This window comes from Enoplosus armatus, chromosome 22, assembly GCF_043641665.1.
Source record: "Enoplosus armatus isolate fEnoArm2 chromosome 22, fEnoArm2.hap1, whole genome shotgun sequence".
NCBI lineage: Eukaryota > Metazoa > Chordata > Actinopteri > Centrarchiformes > Enoplosidae > Enoplosus > Enoplosus armatus.
This window is the reverse complement of record NC_092201.1, coordinates 296,929-321,520: the sequence shown is the minus strand read 5'-3', so window position 1 is coordinate 321,520 and position 24,592 is coordinate 296,929. Positions and strand designations below refer to the sequence as shown.

The window sequence follows — 24,592 nt, the reverse complement described above, 5'->3', positions numbered from 1 at the left end:
AGATGGTTTCTCTGCCACAATCCACCGCCGGTTCTGTTGTTTTTAACTTCTTTCCGAAGCCACCAAACTTCATGTGCTTTTCGTCAAATTTTAACCCTCAAGTTTGAACGGAAAATGCGCTGTTGTAGCTCAGATTAACGGTCTGTTTTTTTTCTGACGGCCCCGTTATGATTCCAGTTTTACTTTGAGTTTTCATCAGCTGACAGGACGTCGAGTTTCCGCACAGACGCAGAACCGCTGCGCACTTTGGGTCGAGACAAACCAGTTGGATAATTGGATAAATCGAGGAGAATCCTTTGCCTTTGAAGTGTCATATGGTCACCTTTCTTTAAACCCACATGATCTCGCCGAGGAGGAGAGAAGATGCAGTTTGGCTGCTTTAAAGCCACGTTCTCTCCTTAGCCGCGCGCCCTGGCTGCTCGTCTTCTTTTTGGGTTCATCCGCTGCGCACAGAGCGCCCGGCTGAAGAATTAGGACATTTTAAAATTGGATTCGTTATTGATGAAAGTTCTTTGGACTCAGCATTAATACTTTTGCAGACTCATCTGGATCCACTAGTAAATACGGCATAGATATGATTCACAAACGAGATTCATTCATGTTTGAGTGAAAACTAGTATATTCCCAAAAGTCACTGAAAATGAGTCTGTTTTTAAAGTTTGTTTGGTTATTAACATGAGTTCTTTGGACTAACAACATGAGGTAACACCAGCAGTAATCCAGTAGATCCAGTGGTAAAGTCGACATAGTTATAATACACCGAAGAGAGAATATTATTCCAATAAAGTAGCATTTGACAAACTCTAACATTCATGTTTTGGGGGAAACTCGCCGAACTGAACTTGTAATCAGGAGCCAGCAGTGAGGAGATGAAGATGAGGAGTGAACGTGAAATCCTCAGGAATGTGAAGTGAGTTTCTCCTCTCATGCGGTGCCTCCTGGCTTCAGCTGGCGGACTTCTCCTGAGAGAAGCCGGGATGCTGCTCCGCCGCCGGTCCTGCTCCGGCCCGCTGCTACTGCTCGGGGTGGCGGTGTGTCTCTTCTACCAGACCCTGATGGTGGCCCGGAACCGGCTCCGGTCCGGACAGCAACAACATGCCGCCGATATTCGCAGCAGAAAGCCGTCAGATGAAGTCCTGATGGAGGAGACCAGGAGGTTTATTTCTACTCTGGATACTTTACAGAGAGAGACACAGGTGAGTTTAGCCTGCCCCTCAGGTGTGTGTGTGTGTGTGTGTGTGTGTGTGTGTGTGTGTGTGTACCTTTGATGATGCTGCAGTGACCCAAACAATTAAAGTTGCACAGTTTGCGAGGTTTCGTTAAGTCCTGATTATTAAGCTACCTGATGATTTTTATACGTCTAAAACAGCTTTTCAGACTTTTGGGGATCCACTTGTAAATGTATCTTGAATATCATTCATCAACATAAATTCAGTTGCTTTATTGAAATGAAAGATTAACACTTTCTAACAGTCAGATTCATTCATTTATGGAGAAACTAGTATATCACCATACTTCAATTAAAAGAAGAGCATTTTGAAAATAATAATAGGATAGGAATAGGAAATAATACCAATACAACACATTTTAATATCTTGTCAGACTCTTGTGGTTTTCTGATAAATTCAGTATAACTGTGATCAAACAATAGGGGTTACCTTTTTAAAATAATTTTACAATTGACTACATATGAACAGCACATGTATGGATACAAACCTCCTTAAAAAGCTGGTATAAGTGCTGTTCTCATTAATGTTTGTTCAGCCTAGGTGTCTTAAAAATGACAGATTTTCAAATGGAATTTTGTATGGATAGACTGCCCCCGTAATAGAGAAAGGAAGCGTCAAGCCTGCTGGGTCAAGGCTCCTTCTGGCTCTTTGTTGCAGTATTTTTAGATTATGAGGGGCTCAATGGCTGTGTGCATGAGGGTTTTATTTTACTACAGGATGATTGACAGCTGGAGGGACCAATCAGATCCAGAGTATCCCGTCCGTATGTGTGTTGGGTATTTTAAGTGTGTCCTGGTCCTTGGTGTCCCTGAATATTTGTGTCATTAATCAGCCGAGGATCCAGTTCCTGACAGATAACAGAGAGTGTAAACTAGCAGCTGACAGACACACACACACACACACACACTCTGTGAGGCTGTTAATCTCGTCAGGTTTTGTTGGTTAGTGTATGTGATCCTCGGTGGTTTGTGTTTATTCTGTGTTTTGTTACACCAGTAAAACTTTGCTGTCTGTCACTCTGAGGTGACGACAGCTGTTTAAAGCAGCAGGCGGACATTTTGGGAAACATAGTGTTTGTTTGTTGTTCAGGGTGAATATGAGGTGAGATTTACACATGCAAACATGCAGTGAGTCCAGGTGCATTTTTACTTATCTAACATTGACAGATGAAAATAGAAGGACAATATGTATTTTGTCCAGTTTGTTGAATGAAAGCTGCTGTTGGTTTCTAACAAAAGACCAAAAGAAAAGAACAGTTATCTTTTAGCCTCTGAACTGTGATGTTTGGAAGTTATGCTAGCTTTGTGTTTAATCACAGGGTTCACTCAATTGACGACCCACCTGGCTGTAGGCAGGTGAACACAGTGAGTGACAGCAGGTGAGACAGAGAGAGACAGTTTAAACCAGATCAGAGTGTTTTTACAGCTGCAGCTGAAACTAGTTTCACTCCGATGTTTCAGCTGACTGCTCATTCAAAACAAATCTTTGTTGACTAGTGAAACTCAGTGTGAGGGCCCCCAACTCTGATTCTTTAGTCACTTTTAATAGATGATGACCCACAAACATGACTCTCTGATCCAGGAGCAGTTTCATGTGTACGAACCAGATCAGTCAGTAACCGTCATAATATCCAGGAATTTGACACGGTGTCCTGGCTTAATTCACAATAAGAGCGCGAGCTGTGAGACTCTGACAGGAAGTTGACAATGTTTATTATTAGTGTTCGGTTCATGTTTGTCTTCAGGACTTCAGGTGAACCTGCTGCTCACAGATAAGTGGACTCAGACAGGTCATGTGATCTGAGTCTCAGGTCATGTGATGATGATGATGATGATGATGATGATGATGATGACTCGGTTCATAAGTCTGTGGTATGAGACCTCGTTAGTGTTTCTGTTTGTGGACACAAAGTTCAGCTTCATCGTCCTGATGTGGGAACGACTGTGATGAATCTAACGCAGTACATTTACTCAAGTATCAGTTTGATATATATATATAAGTATTTTACATGTCATGCTACTTTTCTCCACTAGATTTAAGTGACAGCTGCAAATATATATCTGTATATGTATATATGTGTATATATGTGTGTGTGTATGTGTATATATATATTATAAACTGAAATATTCAGTTATTATCAGACAATTCTTTTTCTCCCTGTATGAACTGTTTATTTCTCATGTTTCATGTTCAGCTGAGCTGCGACTAAAAGACAGAAATGAATGATTCATTCAGTGAACATTTACTAACTGAACTCTAACCTTAGAACAAAGTTATAAAGTTAAACTTCAGAAATGATGAACCTGTGAATAAAAACTAATAGGAAGTCATGAAACGACAACAGTAATGAATGGGCAGCTCCTCTTCCGTCTCTGGTTTTATCTCCACGTGAGGAAGGAAAACAGACTGAAGTCAGACTGAAAGACAGGAAGTCAGCCAACTTCTTTTCACCAGCGTGGACGTTAACTGCCTGCAGATCTGAACTGAATACTAAACACAACTCCAACTGACTGTAGAACTACAGGAAGACAAAAAGTCTTCTTCGTCTGTTTTACTGCAGGAAAATGAACCGGCTGACTTTCTTCTTCTTCTGTGGTTTCAAACAAACTGACTGACCCAGCAAACCTGAGAGATACTGGAATCTCCCCAAAACCAGTTCCCTCATCAGTCCTGCAGACAGTTTCCTGTCTATGTTTAACTAAAACAACACAGAATTTAGTTTGAGCCGCTCGATCCATCAAAAACATTTAAGGTTCATCATTTAGAATTTGATACATTTTCAGGTTTATGTTTGAGGCCTGTACCTTTATTCTTCTTTTTAGATTAGTTTAAGCTTGTATTTTATCCCCCTGTTCACACAAACATTGTTAATGTACTCAAAAGATGGGACAATAACAGGAGGGTTCACTCTGTAACTGTTTCTGTTGTACAGTTTGACAAAAATCAGAAGAAGAAATATTCATAAATATTCAGTCACGTAGCTGTAGAGACACTCTATTCTCTTCAGAGAATAAACCTGTAACAGTTCGTCAGGTGTATGCAGGTGTAGTAACAACAGGAAGTCAGTTATTGTAGTGTTTCTATTGTAGTCAGTGGAGTGTGTGTGTGTGTGTGTGTGTGTGTGTGTGTGTGTGTGTTGATTGTGTCCCCACAGAGTCAGATCAACGAAATACTGTGTTTGGTGTTTGAGGCTACAGGAGCTGTTGTCACTGAATCCCTCAGGACTTATATTTAGTTCATGTTATCTGAAACAGCCACACACACATACAGTGACATGTTTGTTCTTATATACTTGTGAGGACATTTACCGCCAACACAGCTCACAAGTTAAATGTAAGACAGAAAATCCTTTTTAATGCACAAATTCTAATTTCTGCTGTGTGTCTTGGGTGATTTTAACTCTTCAGGCCACAAAAAACAAATAATAAAATAAAACAGACCCCACTTTCTGGGTCAGATGTGTTCTAATGATGAGGCCTCACAAGTAGACAAAACTGTGATTTAAAACCCTGAACTGAAAACAAACCTGAGTCTACCCTGAACACACACACACACACACACACACACACACACACACACACACACACACACTGTCAGACTGCAGCTTCATTTCAGATTAAAATGATTCATAACAGTAAATAAACTGAACATAAACACATTTATATTCATGTTACACTCACTAGTCACAACATTTCAACACTGTTTCCCTCTGCTTCCAGTCTTCGTGCTAAGCTAGGCTAAATACGTCCTGGACCCATCTGGACACAGAGATGAAACTGATCCATCTGAAGGATTAATATCAGTCAAATATGTTGAAGTAAAATCCAAGGCTCAAATTAAATAACAGTTAAGATCAATATGTTTTTCTCTGTATCTCTCAGATCCAGTTCTGGCCTCAGCCGCCCCCCTGGCGTCGTCGGGCTGTGGTTCTGACGGGACGACACCTGGTCTCAGACACTGAGGTTCAGCTGTACCAGCAGGTTCTGCAGCAGATGGACTACGATGTCCAACTGTCCAGATACATAGAGACCAGCAGCGTCCTCAGAACAAACCACGGTAACCCTAACCGGCAGAGACAACTACTGTAACAACATACTGTTTAACCTGAGGGGGGCGCTGCGGCAGAGAGGTCAGCAGAAATATTACAGCTCATCCTCAGAGGAACAGGAATATTTAAACATAATAATAATAACAACAACAACAACAACAACAAAAATAAACGTCACTGTTTACTGCACATGTGCAGAAGAGCTGTGATGATGCCTTCAGGCGCTGCTGGAAATAGGACAGTAACTGAAGTGGACAGAAGTGATACAAACTCATGTAAACATATATAAATGTAAATACATGTAAAGCATATAAACATATAAACACACACAAACAACATTCTGCATATTAACATGAAATGTATATAAACACGTGGTTGTAGCATTAGCAGTCTATGTTTATGTAAAAAAACATAAAAAACACACACAAAGACGTATAAAATATATAGATGAGTTAAAAAAAGATAAATTTAAAGCTGAAAACATGAATGCTGAAATGCATTAATAATATATAATGACTGAAACAACATCACACCTTCACTCCACACAATGACAACATTTATGAACAAACTACACAGAACAGACAATAAAACATATAAACTAATAAATGAACATATGAACAGACTGAGTTCATACAGACGTTTGATTCATGTCTCGGCATGTTCAAACACGCTGACGAAGGTTATGTTTTAGTTTCTAATGATCGGCAGCCACAGGAAACACTTTACTGCGTGTGTGCGTGCGTGCTTGTGCATGTGTGTGTGTGCGCAGTGACAGAGGTTAAAGTGTTTACTTTAGTCTCTGATGTCCTGCAGAGTTTACAGGCTGCTGGGTGGAGACTTCCTGTCAGAACAACATGGAGAAACTCACTCAGTTTGACTTCAACAGTGAGAGAGAGTTTCAGAGAGAAAAAGACTCAATGGATCAACTGTATACTTAGTTTTCAATTCAAAACTTTTGTTGTGAAGAAACTATTGTTTTTAAGAAGATTTCATGAAGAGAGTTTCCACCATTTATGACTTTACAAACTGTTTTAAATGAAATGAAATACTGATACTGATTCACAGAAAGAAAGAAATGAAGGTAAAGGGATTGTACTGTGTTGCACATAGAGGTGTGGATATTGCACCATTGTTACAGTCAGAGATATGTGGATTGTCCATGTCGGTGTGTGTGTGGTCTACTGGGAGCAGGTCTACTGGGAGCAGGTCTACTGGGAGCAGGTCTGATTGTTGAGCGTGACAGCAGCCGGGAGGAAAGACCTGTGGTGTCTCTCCTTCTCACAGCGCAGGGGAAGCAGTTGTTGGAAATGAACTGCTTCAATCAGATATTTAACGTTCATATTCTCAGTTTGTCGTCAGACGTCGGAGGAAGATATTTGTTAGTAGATTTAAACATTTAAAATCCTCCAAATAGAGTCAGAACTCAAATTTGAACACTTTCCATTAACTGCCGTTATTATTTATTATATAATGTGTAATTAGTCTCTTCTCTATTTTAATATTATGTTACTTACTGTTTTATTTTCATTAATATAGTTTATTATGCATTATATTAGTTTCCCCGGTGTGTTGTGTGCAACAAGAGCGCCCTCTGCTGGGCCCCTGCAGACTGGAGGGGTGAACCCCGAAGGTTGATCTGTTTTAAATCAGTTTGTTTTTGTTGGTAAACGTGTTTTCTTCATGTTGTATCAACATGATATTATTTATTAGTAATTAGTTGAGTTCATCTGTGACTTTATTAGTTTGATGACTTGATAATTGGCTGTAACAGCAGTGAGCTTAATTATTACTTTATTGTTGTAATATTTTCTGCAGCTCGTTGTCTGAGAGGGACTTGATAGAAGCGGCTGTGTCTCTGGAGCTCGTCCACTAATCACAGGGCTGGTGGTTCATCCGTAAATCCACTGAGACATCAGAGAAGAAAGACGCTGCAGAACCTGCCTGAGAATCCCCGTTTTTAAGTTTCCTTCAGTGTCTCAGTGGTCAGTGATAGTTGTCGGTCCGTCCATGAGGACACTGCAGACAGGAGCTGCTAACAGCTGATTCAGCTGCTGTCAATGGAGTAAATTCACTCACTGACTGTGTTATACAGCTACTTGCATCTGTAGTTCCAAACCTCATTAAGTTGTTAATATGATCTCTGCTGACATACAGACAAAACACTGAGAGACTTAGCTGGAGCTGAATGAGAGCTAGCAAAGGTCACCAGAACATCCAGGACCACCACCTGTGTAGGCGTGTCAGATGATTGACAGCTGCGTCTGCCTGTCCTGAGCAGGTGACCAGAGGGGGGCGGGCCCTGATGTGTCTACCAGCAGGTGAAGAAGAAGAAGAAAGAGACTGTGAGTCTTTTATAACCTTCATAAATCACAGCGTGACCAGCTGCTCTTTGGTCACAGGACCCCCCCCCCCCCCCCCTCCCCCAATCTCTCCCCTGTTGCCATGGATTCAGTTGGTTTGCTGTGTGCTCCATGTGAGCCCAGTGTTATAGCCTATATTTGTTTTTATTTTGTCAAATTATCACCATTTCATCTTAAAACCAACAACAGCTGTTTGAAACAACTGAGACAAACATGAATCATGAGCAGACAGACCGTCAGAAAGAGAGAGACAGGTTCAACTGTCTCACTGTTGGAAGCTGGATGTCAGAGAAAACAAACCCTGCAGGTCAGATACAACAACAAAAGCTTTATAAACTGGTGTTACTGGTGTTACTGGTCTGCAGTCTGAGTCTCCATGTTGTTGGAGAAACTTTCAGCCTGAAAACTAAGAGACCAAAACAGTCGAAGCTTCAGCCAAAAACAACAGCAGAACGTTTCCTGTTAACTCCAAATCACTTCCACATGTTTCTGTGTGTCCATGTTTGGACAGATGACTTCCTGTCTCTCTCTCTCTCTCTCTCCTGTTCTTTATTTCTTTAAACTTTATCCAGTTTCACTCGACGACAACATGAAATAAAGTTAATTAAACCTTCAGATTTCTTCAGAGACAGAAACACGCTGCAGGTTCGTTGTTGCAGTTATTTGGTGGTAATTAGATGAATCAGTTTGTTTGATTAAAGTACAACATAAACTGAAATGAGAGCCTTAAAGTGGCTCCTGCATCATGTTGAAGTTTCATCCACATGAAGCTCAAAAGTTTAACAGAATTTCAAGAAAATCATAAAAAGAAAATGAGAATGAAAGTTTGTTTCTGTCCACTGCTGCTCATTCATTGGTTCCTGGAGTTAAACAATCTCCATGGTTACAGGTGTAACTTCCTGTCTGTGTCTCCGTGGTTACAGGTGTAACTTCCTGTCTATGTCTCCACGGTTACAGGTGTAACTTCCTGTCTGTGTCTCCGTGGTTACAGGTGTAACTTCCTGTCTATGTCTCTGCAGTTACAGGTGTAACTTCCTGTCTGTGTCACTGCGGTTACAACTATAACTTCCTGTCTGTGTCTCCATGGTTACAGGTGTTAGTGGGTGGAGCCTGTTGCTGTGTCTCAGTAGTTCAGAGAGAAGCTGTCTGAGGAGAATCTCCTTCTCTCACCTGCAGCATCATCAGACGGTGAGACTCACCTGTTCCAGCCAATCAGAGACTGAGAGTCACATGGTGTTACCTGAGTCGTCCTGAACTCACCTTTGTCTCTGTGTCCTCAGGTGAACTTGTTGCCAGAGGTGATGGAGGCGTTCTCTGATGCAGGTGGAGGTCTCTGTCACTTCTACACTCGATCACACCTGACAGGTGAGTCTGAAGAGTTACACAGGAAACAGTTAACATGTCACCTGGACAGGTGAGCGGGAAACAGTTTAACAAAAAGCACCTAATGGTTTGACTGAATAATTATTTAGTTTTCTATAAATTTGTTTGTGAATTTATAGAAAAATTCTTTGTAAATAAAGTTTATTTTGAAGCCGACAGGTGTCACCAACAGACTCGCGTACCTGTTTTTGTTTGACTGTCTCAGGATCTGAATTACCCTTGAGGCCAAACTCCTGTGGGTCGACCAATCGGAAGCTGCAGGTTCCTCAGGACTCTGTGAGAGCCGACAGGTGAGCTGATCACCTGATCACCTGAAGATAAATACACCTGGGCTGCGTTCAGCCCTGACAATACGAAGCAAAACATTTATTTAAATAGAAACGGAGGTGCATTGATATTGCGGTGCATAGACTCGCGTACCTGTTTTTACCTAGCTACGGCAGCTGAGAAGGACATTCTTTGTGTTCTTTTGGAATACAGCACGTTGCTGCTGATTGGTTAACACCACTGACACACCCACCAATGAGAGAAAACATACCTCAAAGCCTGTTTCACACTGGAAACGGTGTGTGTGTGTGTTCATGTTTCATCTTTTTCTCTCTGACAGTCACTCACCTGTTGGAGCCCCGCCTCCTGCGCTGGTTGCCATGGTAAATGTTTACGTCTTGGTAACCTCAGTGAAGCCGCTGACTTCCTTTCTGCATGACATCAGCGTGGTAATGACCAATCAGGAACAGAGGGGGCGGCCTACAAAGGTAAGCTGAGCTAACCTGCGGTAGCTTCACATTTAGCATAGAGACATGAGAGGCATCAGTCTGAACATGTGACTCTCAGAGAGGAAGAGGAGAAGAGGATTTCAGAGCGTTGAACTGTTGCTCTAAAATAGTTCCTCTGTCTTCTTCTCTTTGAGTCTTTAACAAATGTTTTCCTGTGCTGCCCTCTGCTGGTTAACCCTTTGCCTCCTCTCTCAGATCAGGAAGTTCCTGCTGCAGCAGCTGGGACCAACGACATCCCATGAGGCTTTGGGGCAGGTGAAGAAGGTAATAGGTGAAGTGCTGCAGGCTGCCATGTCGACCAATGAGAAGCAACAAACTCTCAACAGGTAAAAAACAAACAACAGATAACGATCCTCACTTTAAGTCTTTCAGTCCGTTCTCTTTATTATTTATTATTATTTATTTATATCATTAATATATTAAAGATGCGATTGAAGGAAAGAGAGAAGAAGAATCGTCTACCATTTTCTTTTTAGTTTGATGATGTCACAGTTTCCTGTTCAGAAACAAACAGCAGCGTTTCTTTGTCTGAATTTTAAAGAGGCTTCTGCAGGAAACACTTAGTGCTCAGTATCAAACAGACATTTGTGGAACCATTCCGATTCATCTTGTTTGATTTTAACTTCTTGTGTGAAGACATTTGAGAAGTTCAGCATGTTTTCTAACATCAACACAAAGAAAAACAGGTTTATAAGTTTAGAAATAAGATACTGAGGAGTGTGCAGTTTACGTGTTATAATGACAAAGTAGACAAAAAGTAGAAATGGCACTCAGCCCTGTTTTAGACAAACTGTGAACAACTGTGTACTTTATTTTGAAATACAGTGCAGAAATGGGATTAGAAACAGTTTTCAGATTATTGATTACTGATAGATGATTGATGTGTTTCAGGTGTGTGTTGTGTTACCAGCTGTTGACCTTCACTCTGCTCTTCAGCGGCTCCATCACACCTGTCGTAGTGCAGGTAAGAGACAGACGGCTCCTTTATTCGTGTAACGTTCGGGAGCCTCAGACAAAGTGTAGAAACAGACATTCACCTAAAAAACTAGACCTCATTATTTATTTATATAGCGCCAAATCACAACAAAGTCATCTCATGACACTTTACAAAATAGAGCAGGTCTAGACCGACTCTTTATAATGTTATTACAGAGACCCAACAGTTGCCACCATGAGCAAGCACTTTGGCGACAGTGGCAAGGAAAAACTTCCTTTAAGAGGCAGAAACCTCGAGCAGAACCAGACTCTAGGTGGGCGGTCATCTGCTTTGACCGGTTGGGTTTGAGAGAGAGAGAGAGAGAGAGAGAGAGAGAGAGAGACAGAGACAGAGACAGAGAGATAGACGTAGAGACACAGATAGACAGACAGACAGACAGACAGGTAGGCAAAGATGTATGGCAGCACTAACAGTAGAAATAGCTGTAATATTAGCTGAGATTAATAATAGCAGCTTTAATAGTATAGTATTCATAATGTTTCCCAACCTGTTTACATGGTGACCCTTCAAAACAAAGTGTGACACACTGTGAGTCTGTGATCATTATCAGATGGTTTCATGAGGAAATAGAAGTTAAATAATAAAAATCAAAGAGATGAGAGCTAAGTTTCTTTCTTCTGTTCTTGTTGATCATCTTGTGGCCTCTCTGAGGGGTCACAGCCCTCAGATTGGGAACCACTGTGATGTAAACACTGAGCTCTTATTCTGCTGCTCTGATCTCTGTCCTGCAGTCTCTTATTTTGAAAATAAGTTTCCCAGAAATCTCTTTGTTGTCAGACAAAGATGAAGATGAAGCTGTAATTACTGCAGTTGATGACTCTATGAAGTGATGCAGCACCAGAATAAAGAGTCTGTTGTTCTGTGTTCAGAGGCTGATCTGTGATCAGTGAAGCAGATCAGCAGCTGGAGACAAAGAGCAGACAGACAGGTGACACAGACAGACAGGTGGCAGTATCTCTGATCCCAGAGCTGCTCATAACTCCAGTTCATTATCATCTTCATTAACTGTGAGTTACAGTTTACTGCTGCACTGTCTGCCTTCATCTTCTTCTTCTTCTTTTTCTTCTTCTTCACGTCCTCCTTTTCATCCTTGTCTCTTTCAGTTGTTTCCTTTCCTTCCTTACTTCTTCTTTTACTTATTAATTGAGTCGTCCTGTTCCTCCTCTACTCACACTCCTCACAGACATATGAATGTTTTTTACCAACTGTACTCAGATCAGTTTCAGGCGTCTTCAAATGAACTGACAGTGAATGTCCACCAGGGGTCAGCGTGTCCTCAGCAGCTCTGTGATTGGTTAGCAGCTGGTCTCAGTCTGATGAATGTTTGTGGTCTTCAGGTGGACGCTGATCTGACCTTCTCTTCCCTGAGTGACGACACGTTTGGTGGACAGATCACCAAAGACCTGATCCTGGAGGACACACTCCGCTTCCTGCTGCCAACACACACTCATCTGTCCTCAGAGACACACACACCAACAAAGGGGAGACAGGTGAGAACTGTTTACTCTGAAAATTAAGAAATGTCTGAGCTTTTGAATTAGATGAAAGCACGTTCAATCAATAACTAATAAATAAGTCTTTAGTCTTAAATGTCACTTTTCTTTAAAATCTGTTCCTTTAAGAAAAGATGTTTCATCGTCACCAGTTTAAAGGAATTATGTGTTAAAATGTCTAAATTCTGAATATAACAGACTTTTATCAAATTAAATTACTACGCAATCAGTAATTCTGTCGTTGTACATCATCTGTGTTCATTCTCATTTATGATAAAATATATACCGTATATTGTGTATATCTGTGTGTGTGTGTGTGTGTGTGTATGTATATATGTGTGTATATATATGTATATATGTATGTATATATGTATATATGTAAAACACAGACAAATATTATTGTCCTTAAAACCATGTCTCTGGAACATGTTTTTCTGTGGTCAGTACGGTGGCTGCGGAGGGACACATGCTGTCTGTTTGTCAGAAGACGAGTTTCTTCTTCTTCTTCAGTTTCAGCGGCAGATGAAGACGCCTTCAGCTTTTCAACTGGTAACAAAAACATACTCTTATGTTAAAAATACATTAAATATTTATATTCATATAGTAGTGAAGCTTGAGGAGGTAAACTAGATCCAGATCACTTGTTGATATTTGGTGGAAACGTGGCTTTACTTTTTTCCTGGTGTGATTATACATGTTTTCTCTCTGTAGTTGTATCCCAGCATCTCCACCTCTTCATCATCCTCCTCCTCCGGACCTCTCAGTGTCTCAGATCTTCTGATCAGGATCAGCCGTTACTACGAGCTTCAGGGAAACCACAGCTTCAGGTGAATCTATTCAGTCTGTAAATCCTTCTGCAAACAGCTGAGAGCTGAACAACAGATCACTGAAGTTGTTCATATTTCCTTCAGACCTTATGAGGCAGAAGAACTGACCAATCAGGAGCCAGCTCAGTCTTCTTCACAGGATGGAGGTGAAGGTGAGACGATATTAATATCTTAAACAACTGGAGCCTCATGGTTACCAACCACAGGGCAGCGGTCCAAAAGTGGACTGCAGGTCCATTCTCAGGGGGTCCACTACCATGTGGGTCAACTTCATAACTTCTCAACTTTACTGGCACAGGGCTTTTATTTTGAAATACAGTGGAACCCTAACTGTTCAAGTAGCCAATCAGAAACAGAGATGAAGGTAGTCCACTTAATAACATACTAACTTATATATGAGACAAAATATTTATCCATGATAATAAATAAACATAATATTACTTTTATTTGCACTAAACACAAAAACAGACATGACAGAACTACATGTAAACAGGAAGTGTAATTTTGCCATAGATTCAGTGGGTTAGCTGTGGGCTAGTTTCTTTAGTCTGTATTAGTTTACGTTTAGTCAAATTGTCTCCATTAAAGCAGCTGAATTAGCTCTTCGCAGCTCCTGTCTGCAGTGTCTCATGGATGGACAGACAACTATCACTATCAAGTCCTGCATCGTCCTTTTCTCTGGTTTCTAAGTTGGAGGTTTATTCTGGATGGACATCAGAGACAATGAGTTCAGATCTGACTGAGTTATGACTGAGGAAGAGTGCGGTTTTTCACTCACATATTCTACTGCTTTGTAGTTGGTTAGTTGTGTGTTTCTGTGTTTCAGGTCCCTGTTTGGACCCCCACCTGAGACAGATCTACACCGACCCCCCCCTCACTCTGACCCCGTCCTTCACCCCCCGGGTGAAGGAGTATCGTGCCGAGGTGACCTTTGACACGGTGACCGTTCGAATCCGGCCGGAGCCCGTCAGCTCAGCCTGCCGGGTCCACTTGGACGAGCACCGAGGCCCCAGGTGGGACCAGGACCCCTGATCCTTGAGCTCTGACCGCACAGCCCAGATTATTGAAGGGTTTTTTTCTCTTCAGGATGGCGAACTATCCGGTCGGCCTCGGCAACAGCAGGATCAGCATCCTGGTGACGGACGACACTGAGCCGGAGCCCGTCGTCATGACAATTTACACCGTCCACATGTACCGCGAGAGCCGACCCAGTCTGCCCATGTTCGGGGATCATGTGATGTGCAGCTTTGTGCAGGTAGGTCAGCTGCAACAAACCAGCAAAAATCTCCTGAAATGATCTCTGAAATGTTGTCACAGTAGAAGAAGTGTTAGATAAATAATAGATAATAATAAAACATGAATAGACTCTGAGTCTCTGGTTTTGTTCTCGTGAGTAGAAAACAGCAGCTGCTTATTTGGGATCAAACACATTTGCACCTCATTTCCTTTAAATTCCTCACGTCCACTTTAACAACAACCTGATGGCTGCAGAGCTCAGAGGAAGCGTGAGGCTGCATCCAGAAACAGTCCAACACACACTGATCACATGTCCGTTACATGCATTATGAGGACATTACATCCTTATGAGGACATTACATCCTTATGAGAACTTTACATCCATGATGAGGTTCTGCAGCTGTGAGACTCAAACATGTAAAAGTTTGTGAGGCAGTGAAGCTGTTGCTTCTTTGTTTTCAACACTCACATTTTACTTCAGTCGATATGTTTTATGTCTCTGAGACTCTGTCCTCTTCTTCTTGTGTTTCATATTTTCATCTCTCTTGTTTCACCTGTCCTCTGTGATCCATCTGTAGGATCCATCAGACAGGTAGATGAAGAGAGTAGGTGTTCACTCATCCTGCTGTGGGGTCAGTGGGGGCCCCTGATTGGGCCCCTGGACTACAGAGAGGCCTTTGATGCAGTGTGGCGTTGGTTCTTTGAAGTTCAGTCATGTGAAGATAAAAGTGAAGCTGCTGTCTGCTGACGACAGGTAGAGCCAACAGGTGCTCTCCGCCTGAAGTTTAACATCTAAAAAAACTGTTCAGGGTTCAGTTGTGTTCATTATTGGCAGGAAACAGTTTATTGAGGCGGTACGCCCCCCAAGTCCTGACACACCTGATCACATGATCGATTCAATTTGTAGACGCCGGCCTGACATTCAGCTGGACATCAACACAAGAAAAACTTTGTTCTTCTCTGAGCATGAACAATCAAATCACTCTTTGGTTGCTGGTGTTGCCATGGCAACTCAGAGTGTATTCAGTGTGGTTCAGACAGGGTTATTGTGGTTGAAAATCCCTCTTTAGTTATCAATAAAGTTTCGGTTTGAATACGTCTATGAGATGTTTGCATATGAGAAGACCATAACCACAAGTTAACTTCAGCACAACCTCAACCACTTGATGTCCAGAGGCAGAGATGATGAAATAAAAACCTAATTTAAAAGATAACAGCTAATGCTACACAGCTGGTGGTGGCTAATGTACTGTTGATTAACAAAATGCTATCAGACGCTTTAGAGTGGTTGGAAGGTGGGATTTCTCTCTATTTCCCTTCTTTGTGCTAAGCATGTCCTGGACTGATCTCTGAGATGAAACTGATCCATCTGGGCCATTTCACTCTGCAAAAGATGAAGAACAAAATTATTTATCTACTGTACTGGACAATTTTTTAATACATTTTGCACCTTTTTAATATGTTGCACCTGAATTTTTGAGATCATTGTGGTTGAAAATTTAGCATAGCATAGTAGGTGTAATGAAGAGAAAAATAATAATTTGTGTGCCCAAAAACATGTTAAATTAACTTTAATGTTTGCTAAATTTAGATGGATAATGATATGTGACTGTCATTACTGAGTCAGTTTGATGTATTGTTTTTATCAACCTCAGAGCTCCTAATCTGGTTTTGGTGCTACTGCATTTAGCATTTAGAGAAGCTAATACTGATTTTAGCCTGTTGGAGAAGCTAACACTGGCATCAGCCTGTTGAAAGCTAACAACACCTCCAGACTTCGTCAAATCATCAACAATCAGGTCAAGTGAACTCCGTCGTCTTCTTGCAGATAAATCATCAGTCACAAGATAATAAAAAAACACAAAGTGTTTACTTATTGATAAATGTCATTATTAGATATCAGCTGTGTTTTAACGCCATGTTTTTGTTTACATAACCTTGATCATTTTGTGTTATTTGTATATATAAATGTTTCAATGTGCAGCCTCGTCTGATATTTCCAACGAGGCGTCTTCATGTGATTTCAGCGGAGAGTTAGAACAGGAACTCTGTTTCAGTCACGAACATTAAAAGTCCGAGCTGAGAAAACCGCTTCCACATAGTGAAACCCAACACATGTCTGTGATCAGCAGCCTGAAGGAATAAATTCAGACTGTGACTGTTAGAGAGTCAACAAACATTCAGACTGAAAATCCTTCTTCTGGATCAACTGATGGTTCTGTCAGGAGAGAGTTCAGATACTGAATATTTATTTTATTTATTATTATATTATATATATATATATATATATATATATATATATATATATATATATATATATATATATATATATTATTATTTATTCTGAGTCTGTCGTCCCACTGACTCGCTCTTCATGATGTTGAGGATGTGACAAACTTGTCTGTTTGCACAAAGAGACAAAACCTTTCTTGATGTAAAAAAATAAACATTTTAAAGGCAGCAGATTGAAACTGACAGTTGATTCATGACATCAAGTCTCCTTCAGTGTTGAAATACTTCACTTTAAATCTCATTAACTCATCAAAGATGTGACTTTGATTCAGTTTCATCTCACTTTTCTTTAATCAAATCTTCACTTTGTCTTCCTGAATGTTCCTTTGAAACATTAGAGACGCTGTTTTTTGTTGTTTGAGTCGTCGTTTTTCTCTGTTTATATTTTCTCCTGTTAGACGTCAACTCTCATCAGAGGCTTTTTATAGTTTTCAGGAGGTCTGAGTCTCTGTGTCCTGATAAGGCTTCAGCAGCAGCAGCAGCAGTTGGTCTGGTCTGATGTGTTGATCCGGATTATCAGCTCAGGTTTACTCAGAGAGCCACATCAAATCAGATCTGAGATCAGTTCGGCTCTTTGATCACGCAGGATTATTTCTGTTGAATTCATATGAAGAGAAAATCAAACCTTCACTGTAGACTGAGAAACAGTTTTTACATGTTTGAAACTTCTTATTTTATTTCATAGTTTATAAAGTTCACTGTTTCACTTTCTAGACTTTAAACTCTCACATGAATGAATCGTCACATCTAACCCTAACCCTAACACAACGTGAGTTTCTCAGAAAGTCAAAAAGTAAAACTGAGCTTCATCACCTTATCTGTTCACTTCTACAGGTTCATAAATAAGTCAAACTAAAATGTCCAGACTGAACCGCAGCACAGTTCTATTGTTTTTATTGTTTTAAAACAATAATTTGTAACAACACAAATTACCAATGTGTCATTTCAACAGATTTGAATTAGATGAAAATAAATAAATATAAATAAGATTCAGTCTGAAACAATCAATAGACCTCAATGTCTTAATATGTTGTTCACTTCATATAAAAGATAACACTTCTAAACATGAATCAGAAAGAACTCCTCAAACATCAACTGCTTTGATAAAAAGTCTCTATTTCCCTGCTGTTGTTCAAAATGCTGCATTTAATAAGAAGATCTGAGCTTCAACTGTAAAGATAAAGTTAAGTAATAGTCATCAATATGATCTATTTGATAAATAAATCCAAAGACTTATATATATAAATATATATAAACTGTGCTCAACAAACATCAGAATAATATTAAATCATGTAAATGTGTTAAAACTCAGCATTATTTGTATTATTATTCAGTGTTATTAGTTTTAACTCACTGTTAGTCTCTTATTTTGTTTGATGTAAGTTGTTTTCTTTCTCTTCATGTCCTCTAAGATTCAAAGACAAACAGAGGCGGAGTTTCTTTGGAGGAAAAGTTCTTCATCAGGACAAAGTTTAGACTTAAGTTTATGTGAATAATCCTGTTGTTGTCCAGCATGTCTAATGTTGTTTTGTGTTACAGGGAGATTCATGTTATTTATAATAATGTATAATAATTGATCTATATATTTCTAAAGTTATCGCAACTGCACTGAACTTTTGGACATTTGGAAATAAAACAAACTGCAGACGTTTGAAGACAAAAGGTTTTGCAGGCGTCGACGTGGCTTCGAGCTCTGAGGCCTGTTGTTGGATGAAAGCACCATCGGTGTGTTTGGTGTTTCTCAGTCGGTGTTGGTGTGTTTTCGCGGCGGCGGCTGTTCTCAGACCAGCGTCCCGCCTGTTTACTCTGAGCTCAGGTACGAACAAGAAAATCCCTGTTAAGTTTTCTTGTTGCACTTTGTTGCAAGCTGCGACGCCACGGTGCAGAATGTGGCACCGCCGTGACGAAACCTGCAGCAGAAGAAGAAGAGTGTGTGTTTGTGAGGACGTGTGTGTGCGTGTCGGCGGCGGCTCTGAAGTCGGGGCCAGACGTGGAGGCTCCCACGGGGCCTCTGAGCCCAGCCAGTAGGGTTTATTTGACCTCTGACCTCCAAGACCAGGAGAGGATGATGGGACGACACTCGCCAGAGATCTGTGACACAAAAGAGAAGAAGAAGAAAGCTTTGATTTAAAAGAGAACAGAAGAAGAGAAAGATGTCAGAGCAGGAAAACATTGCAGACAGGAAGTGAAGGATAAGAAGTTTGGCAGCAGCTGCTGCTCAAAAGCAAACAAATAAATAAAAGCAAAAAACCAAAGAGTCAGACAAGCTGGGTCCTCTGTAGCTCACAGTAGATGAAGTGCTACAGAAACCTCACCCCCTTCCTGTTCTGGACTCTGTGTGTTTCAGGACTGTGGTCTGCTGGTCCTGCCCGGTCAGTCCTGCGGTCTACAACCTTTCATCAAGTCTCAGAGTTCACTTCAGACCTGCAGCTCAGGACACATACCAGGTCTGATATCACTTTCTGTGTCTCACATGTATTTATACCTGTATATTAAAATGTTGAATCAAAAGTCATGTTGCACAAAACTTCTCACCAGTCTGTCTGTCTCTCTCTGTCTCACTTGTCTGTCTCTCTGTCTCACCTGTCTGTCTCTCTCTGTCTCACCCCCCCCTCTCTCTCTCTCACCTGTCTGTCTCTCTGTGTCTCACTTGTCTGTCTCTCTGTCTCACCCGTCTCTCTCTCTGTCTCACCTGTCTGTCTGTCTCTCTCTCTATGTCTCACCTGTCTGTCTCTCTGTCTCACCTGTCTCTCGCTGTCTCTCTCTCTCTCTCACCTGTCTGTCTCTCTGTCTCACCAGTCTGTCTCACTTGTCTGCCTCTCTGTCTCACTTGTCTGCCTCTCTGTCTCACTTGTCTCTCTCTCTCTCTCTCTCTCTCTCTCTCTCTCACCTGTCTGTCTCTCTGTCTCACCTGTCTCTCTCTCTCTGTCTCACCCATCTCTCTCTCTCTGTGTCTCACCTGTCTCTCTCTCTGTCTCACCTGTCTGTCTCTCTCTCTCTCTGTCTCACCTGTCTCTCTCTCTCTGTCTCACCCATCTCTCTCTCTCTGTGTCTCACCTGTCTCTCTCTCTGTCTCACCTGTCTGTCTCTCTCTGTCTCACCTCTCTCTCTCTCTCTCTCTCTGTCTCACCTGTCTGTCTCTCTCTCTCACCTGTCCGTCTCTCTCTCTCTCTCTCTCTCACCTGTCTGTCTCTCTGTCTCACCTGTCTGTCTGTATCTCTGTCTCACCTGTCTGTCTGTCTGTCTGTCTGTCTCACCTGTTTGTCTCTCTCTGTCTCTCTCTCTCTCTCACACCTGTCTGTCTCTCTGTCTCTTTCTCTCTCTCTCTCTCTCTCTCTCTCTCTCTCTCTCTCTCTCACCTGTCTGTCTCTCTGTCTCATGTCTCACCTGTCTGTCTGTCTGTCTGTCTGTCTCACCTGTCTGTCTCTCTCTGTCTCACCTGTCTCAGGTCGGTGGGTGGTTCCGTGTCTCAGCTGTTCTGACAATAGGACGTGTGATTGGAGGGAGGTTACCTGGCAACCAGATGGCTGTTATCACCTGTTAGTGGACCGCCCCCTGCTGCAGGACTGCATGACCGACAGGAAGGTGAGGTTAGCTGATCAGACATTAGAGTACAATTCTTCCTTCCTGTCTTTCTTTCATTGTTTCCTGTCTTCCTGTCTTGGTCCCCGATTTGATTCCAGCGAACTGTCTCTCTCTTGTCACACTTCCTGTCTGTCTCTCCACTGTTGATATCAAATGAAGCCAAAAAGCATGTGGTCCAACATGTGGACAGGTGTCCTGATGGTGGACTTGTATCACCTGTTGAACATGAATCTTCTCGTCTCTGCACAGGTGTTGTTTATCGGCGACTCGACCAATCGTGGGATGATGTACTTCCTGATGGAGCGGGTGAACTCCAGTCTGGAGGACTGGGGCAAAGCTCATGACACACTGGTCTACAGGAACCTGAACGGAGGACGAACCCTGGTCAGCTATTCGTATTATCCTCAGTTCTGGTTGGAGAAGAACCAGAGACCCACGTTCAGACAGGCTTTGTTGCAGCTGTTCAACAGGTGACAGGAGTGTACTGATGGAGGCGTCACAGTGTCACAGTGTGTGTGGTATTAATATTGATAAGTATTAATAAAAGGCCACGTGATGTTTACGTACTGATGAGTTTCTCCCCTAAAGGTCACGACCTCTGGTGAACTCTAACATGACAGTTCTGGTGGTGGGAGGAGTCCAGTGGCTCAACACCGATCACCTGAGGACAGTCAGAGAGGTGCTGAACAGGTGAGCAAATACATCAATTTAAAATGAATGTAGTTTTATTTCCAGGATCGTGCACTGATGATACTTGATTGATCCAGAATATTTAAGAAGTTCAAAATATTTGAATACGGTAGTGTTTTATTGACTGTTTTCAAGACACGACACAAATGGAAATATGAGAAAAAGATCCTCAAATACTGATTCTAATCTGCAAAGGTTTGCTAAGTTGTATGATGATCAGTTATTGTCATAACCAGACTGAGAGTCTCCAGTCATGCTAGCAGCTCTGTGAGGCTGTACTTCCTGCTTTGAGCTAAATGCTAACATCAGCATGCTAATATGCTCACAAAGACAATGCTAACATGCAGATGTTCAGCAGATATAATGTTTACCATGTTCACCATATTAGTTGAGCGTCTTAGCATGCTAACCTTTGAGTCCAGCTGAGGCTGATGAACGTCATCAGTTCTACAGGTATTTGGTCATAAACCAAAGTATTGGACACATTAACGTGTTGACCTGATGATGGCTCTTGATGAAGAGTCAGAGGATCAGCAGAGTTATTACAGTTCATCCTGAGGGGACCATGAAGGTCTGAACCACATTTCATCACAGTCCATCCAGCACCTGTTGAGGTGTTCCAGTCTGACCAAAGAGACAGACAGACATTAACATCACTGAAACTCTACTGCAAGCGTGGCTCAAAGAAAGAAAACACTTTTCATGTTTATACAACAGTGTCATCAGCATACATGTTTACATCCAGCCAGAAGCTCAATAACAGGGGGGCTAACTTTGATCCCTGTGAAACACCTATTCTGGTATTCATGTCACAAGACAGTGTTTTATTTTCTTAAACATAATGACTCCTGTTAGATACATATGAGGACATCTAGCTGATGCTTCCAGGCAGCTTCATCTCTTCAGCTGTGGAGCACTGAAACACTGCTGTAGATTACAGATGTTAAAGACTGTAGGCGAAGAAGGCTGGGGTCGAGTCTCCTACATACCATCAAATGAGCTTTATACACAAGTGAGTCTCAAATCAGGGCAAAAATAACCTCCAGATTATCGAAATCCCACTGTCAGTAAGAACAAAGAACAAAGAATTAACGTCAGGATTGTGGTTACTATGACAACACACGGACACTTTTTCCTTTCCCTCCTCCTCAGAGAGTCTCTCAGTGATATTCTGGTGGTGGTGAAATCTTTGGGGATGGGTTTCCATCTTCCTGTCGACGGGATCCGGTCTCTCAGTCTGGTAGGTTGCATGTTGTGTGATGGAATCAGAAACATCAGATCATGCTGAGGGATGTAGAAGCTCTTTTTCTTTCTGTTCTGTAGTTGTTTATATATTAACACATTAAGTCTGTTCACATGAATCTGTTGTTTGTTCTTGGTAATCAATCTCTCAGAAAGAGATCCAGGAGCTCTACAGAGAGAACCGCAACATCGTCACCACAGCGAAGCATCATGGGTACGAGGCGATTGACACATTCAGCATCACGATGGGTCGATACAAAGAGTTCCTGCAGGGACGATGTGCCTGCCACTTTCATGAGGTAACACAGCTTCATAGATCAGCAAATAATACGTTTATTGATCCCTCAAAGGAACATGAACATGTACCTGACGTGGAGTCTCTCAAGGTCCAACTCTCTGCCCTCTTCTGTTCAGTCTCAGTTTGATATTATTTATGATTGTTTCTAATGTGCAGTAGCTACAGACGGGTGACAAAGTTAGAAGACTGACTTTCACTTGTTCATAAAGAACACTCAGCTGTTCTGTCTGAAGAGGTTTAAACTCATGGTTCAAGTCTGAAAAACATCCAGTGAGGATCAACTGAACCTGGCCGTCCTGGACCAATCAGAGAAGATGTTTTTCTAAAACTTCTGAACCTCATTAACAAACATTAAAACCAGGTGTCGGCGTCTCTTCTTCTGCTTTCACAGGTGGAGAAGTTTTGGCCCTCCACAACAACCAACAGAACCAGATCCACCAGAACTGGACCTGGACTCAGCGGCCAATCAGCCGTGCTGGACACGGACCAGGAGGCGTGGCCTAAAGCCTCATCCTATCATGTGAGAGGACCAGTCAACCAGGTGTACTCTGAGATCCTGCTGAGCCGCCTGTGTCCTAAAACCAGAAACTAGAGAGAGTGTGTGTGCGTGTGTGTGTGTGCGTGTGTGTGTGCGTGCGTGCGTGTGAAGACTCACCTGTCTCATTCACCTGCAGCAGGACTCGAAGGTCAGCAGGGTCTCGATGGTGTGGAGGATCAATGCAGCGCTGGCACATGAATAAAAGAGTAAAAAGACTGAAAGCTGAAGTGCAGCTGTGATTGTACTTTAGTTTTATTTTCAAAATAAAACAGCTCTTAAAGTGACATGCAGAGAAGAAAGAAACTCAGCTTCGGTGTTTAAGGTCCAAGATGAAAAGATGAAGTATGTGAATCTGTTTCTTCATCATTCACATGAAAAAGAACCCGAAATATTTTTTAGTGGACACTAAATAGTTTCTCACCACAACAGAAACTTGCACCAGAAGAGATTTAAATCTGCACTGAATATGTGCTGCAGTGATTCTAACCCGCTAATTACTGAATTACTACATTCTAATGTGCATCAACTAGTTTGTGTTGCACGCCAGCCACTTTCTACTGTGTAACAGCTAGTACACAGTACTAGTAAGTGTACTAACTAGTTAGTAGTAGTAGTAGCTAGTTTGTATTCTTGCGAACTAGTATCTGATGTATACTAACTAGCTAATAGTGCGCTCCAGCTAGTGTTTAATCCATACTGACTAGTTTTAGTGCTCACCACATAGTTTCTGTTGTTTTTCTGTGGTCAGAAGAAACTTGTCCGTCTCCTCTGACGAGCCTCTTGGCCTCTTTGTGTCTCCTCCGTCTATATCCTTATTATATTTATATTCATATACCTCAGACCTTGACTTTATTGTTTATATCAGATAATATTCAAAACCAAAGACTTGATGAAAACTGTGTTCATCATGTGAAAGAAATGTCTTATTTGATTCTCTGCTTATATTTTCTATATTTTTCTACTGATGTATATTGTGCCTTTATCTCTGAACATGTTTACATGCTGGAAATAGAATATATGAATATTTATATGAATGTTATGATTCTCCTCTGATCTTTCAAATATGAAAATGTTTACCAGAAATCAAAAAACGACACAAACACAATTTATCATTAAGAAATCCAACTGTGAAGACATGAAACCTGTTCTTATTTTATTCTATTTTATTTTATGTCTTCTGTTTATTTCATGAATGTTTAAGAATCTTCAGCACTTCAAACTGTTTTCTATTTAAAACTATCACAAATTCACCATTTTTAAAAACCATGTAAGTTGTGTCTTAATACATTTAATAAATCTTTGGCATAAAAGATGTATGTATCATGAACCTTTCATCACCTGCCGTCCTTCTTCTCGTTTGTGGTCAAGGCATTGTTTGGTATTATTGATGAAAAAAGAATTTTCTGCTTCATCTGATTAACATTTTTTCTTCAAAATCTGAGAAAAAGGCAACGCGCGATCCACCAGTCACGTTGTATGATGTTCTGCTAAAAGCACATGCTAAAGTGTTAAATTGCCAAACATTTGAATGGGGTTTGGTGTAGTGTACTGTGATTAACCTAACCCCTGCACCAAACCCCATTCAAACATCAAACAGT

General features: G+C 41.3%; 1 protein-coding gene across 1 annotated transcript; it reads left to right on the top strand.

Annotated features, from left to right (window-relative positions):
* The first annotated feature begins 619 nt into the window (after positions 1-619).
* On the top strand, positions 620-24,244 carry cped1 (cadherin-like and PC-esterase domain containing 1). The gene is made up of 21 exons (XM_070928655.1): positions 620-1,196; positions 5,111-5,285; positions 8,731-8,825; positions 8,918-9,002; positions 9,226-9,310; positions 9,628-9,775; positions 9,992-10,122; positions 10,688-10,760; positions 12,131-12,283; positions 12,731-12,835; positions 12,998-13,113; positions 13,198-13,265; positions 13,940-14,126; positions 14,200-14,368; positions 18,989-19,088; positions 20,090-20,226; positions 20,476-20,696; positions 20,815-20,916; positions 22,069-22,156; positions 22,311-22,457; positions 22,848-24,244. Exons 1-21 carry the CDS (start codon positions 927-929, stop codon positions 23,046-23,048), a joined length of 2,856 nt encoding a protein of 951 aa, XP_070784756.1. The 5' UTR covers positions 620-926; the 3' UTR covers positions 23,049-24,244.
* The last annotated feature ends 348 nt before the right edge of the window (positions 24,245-24,592 follow it).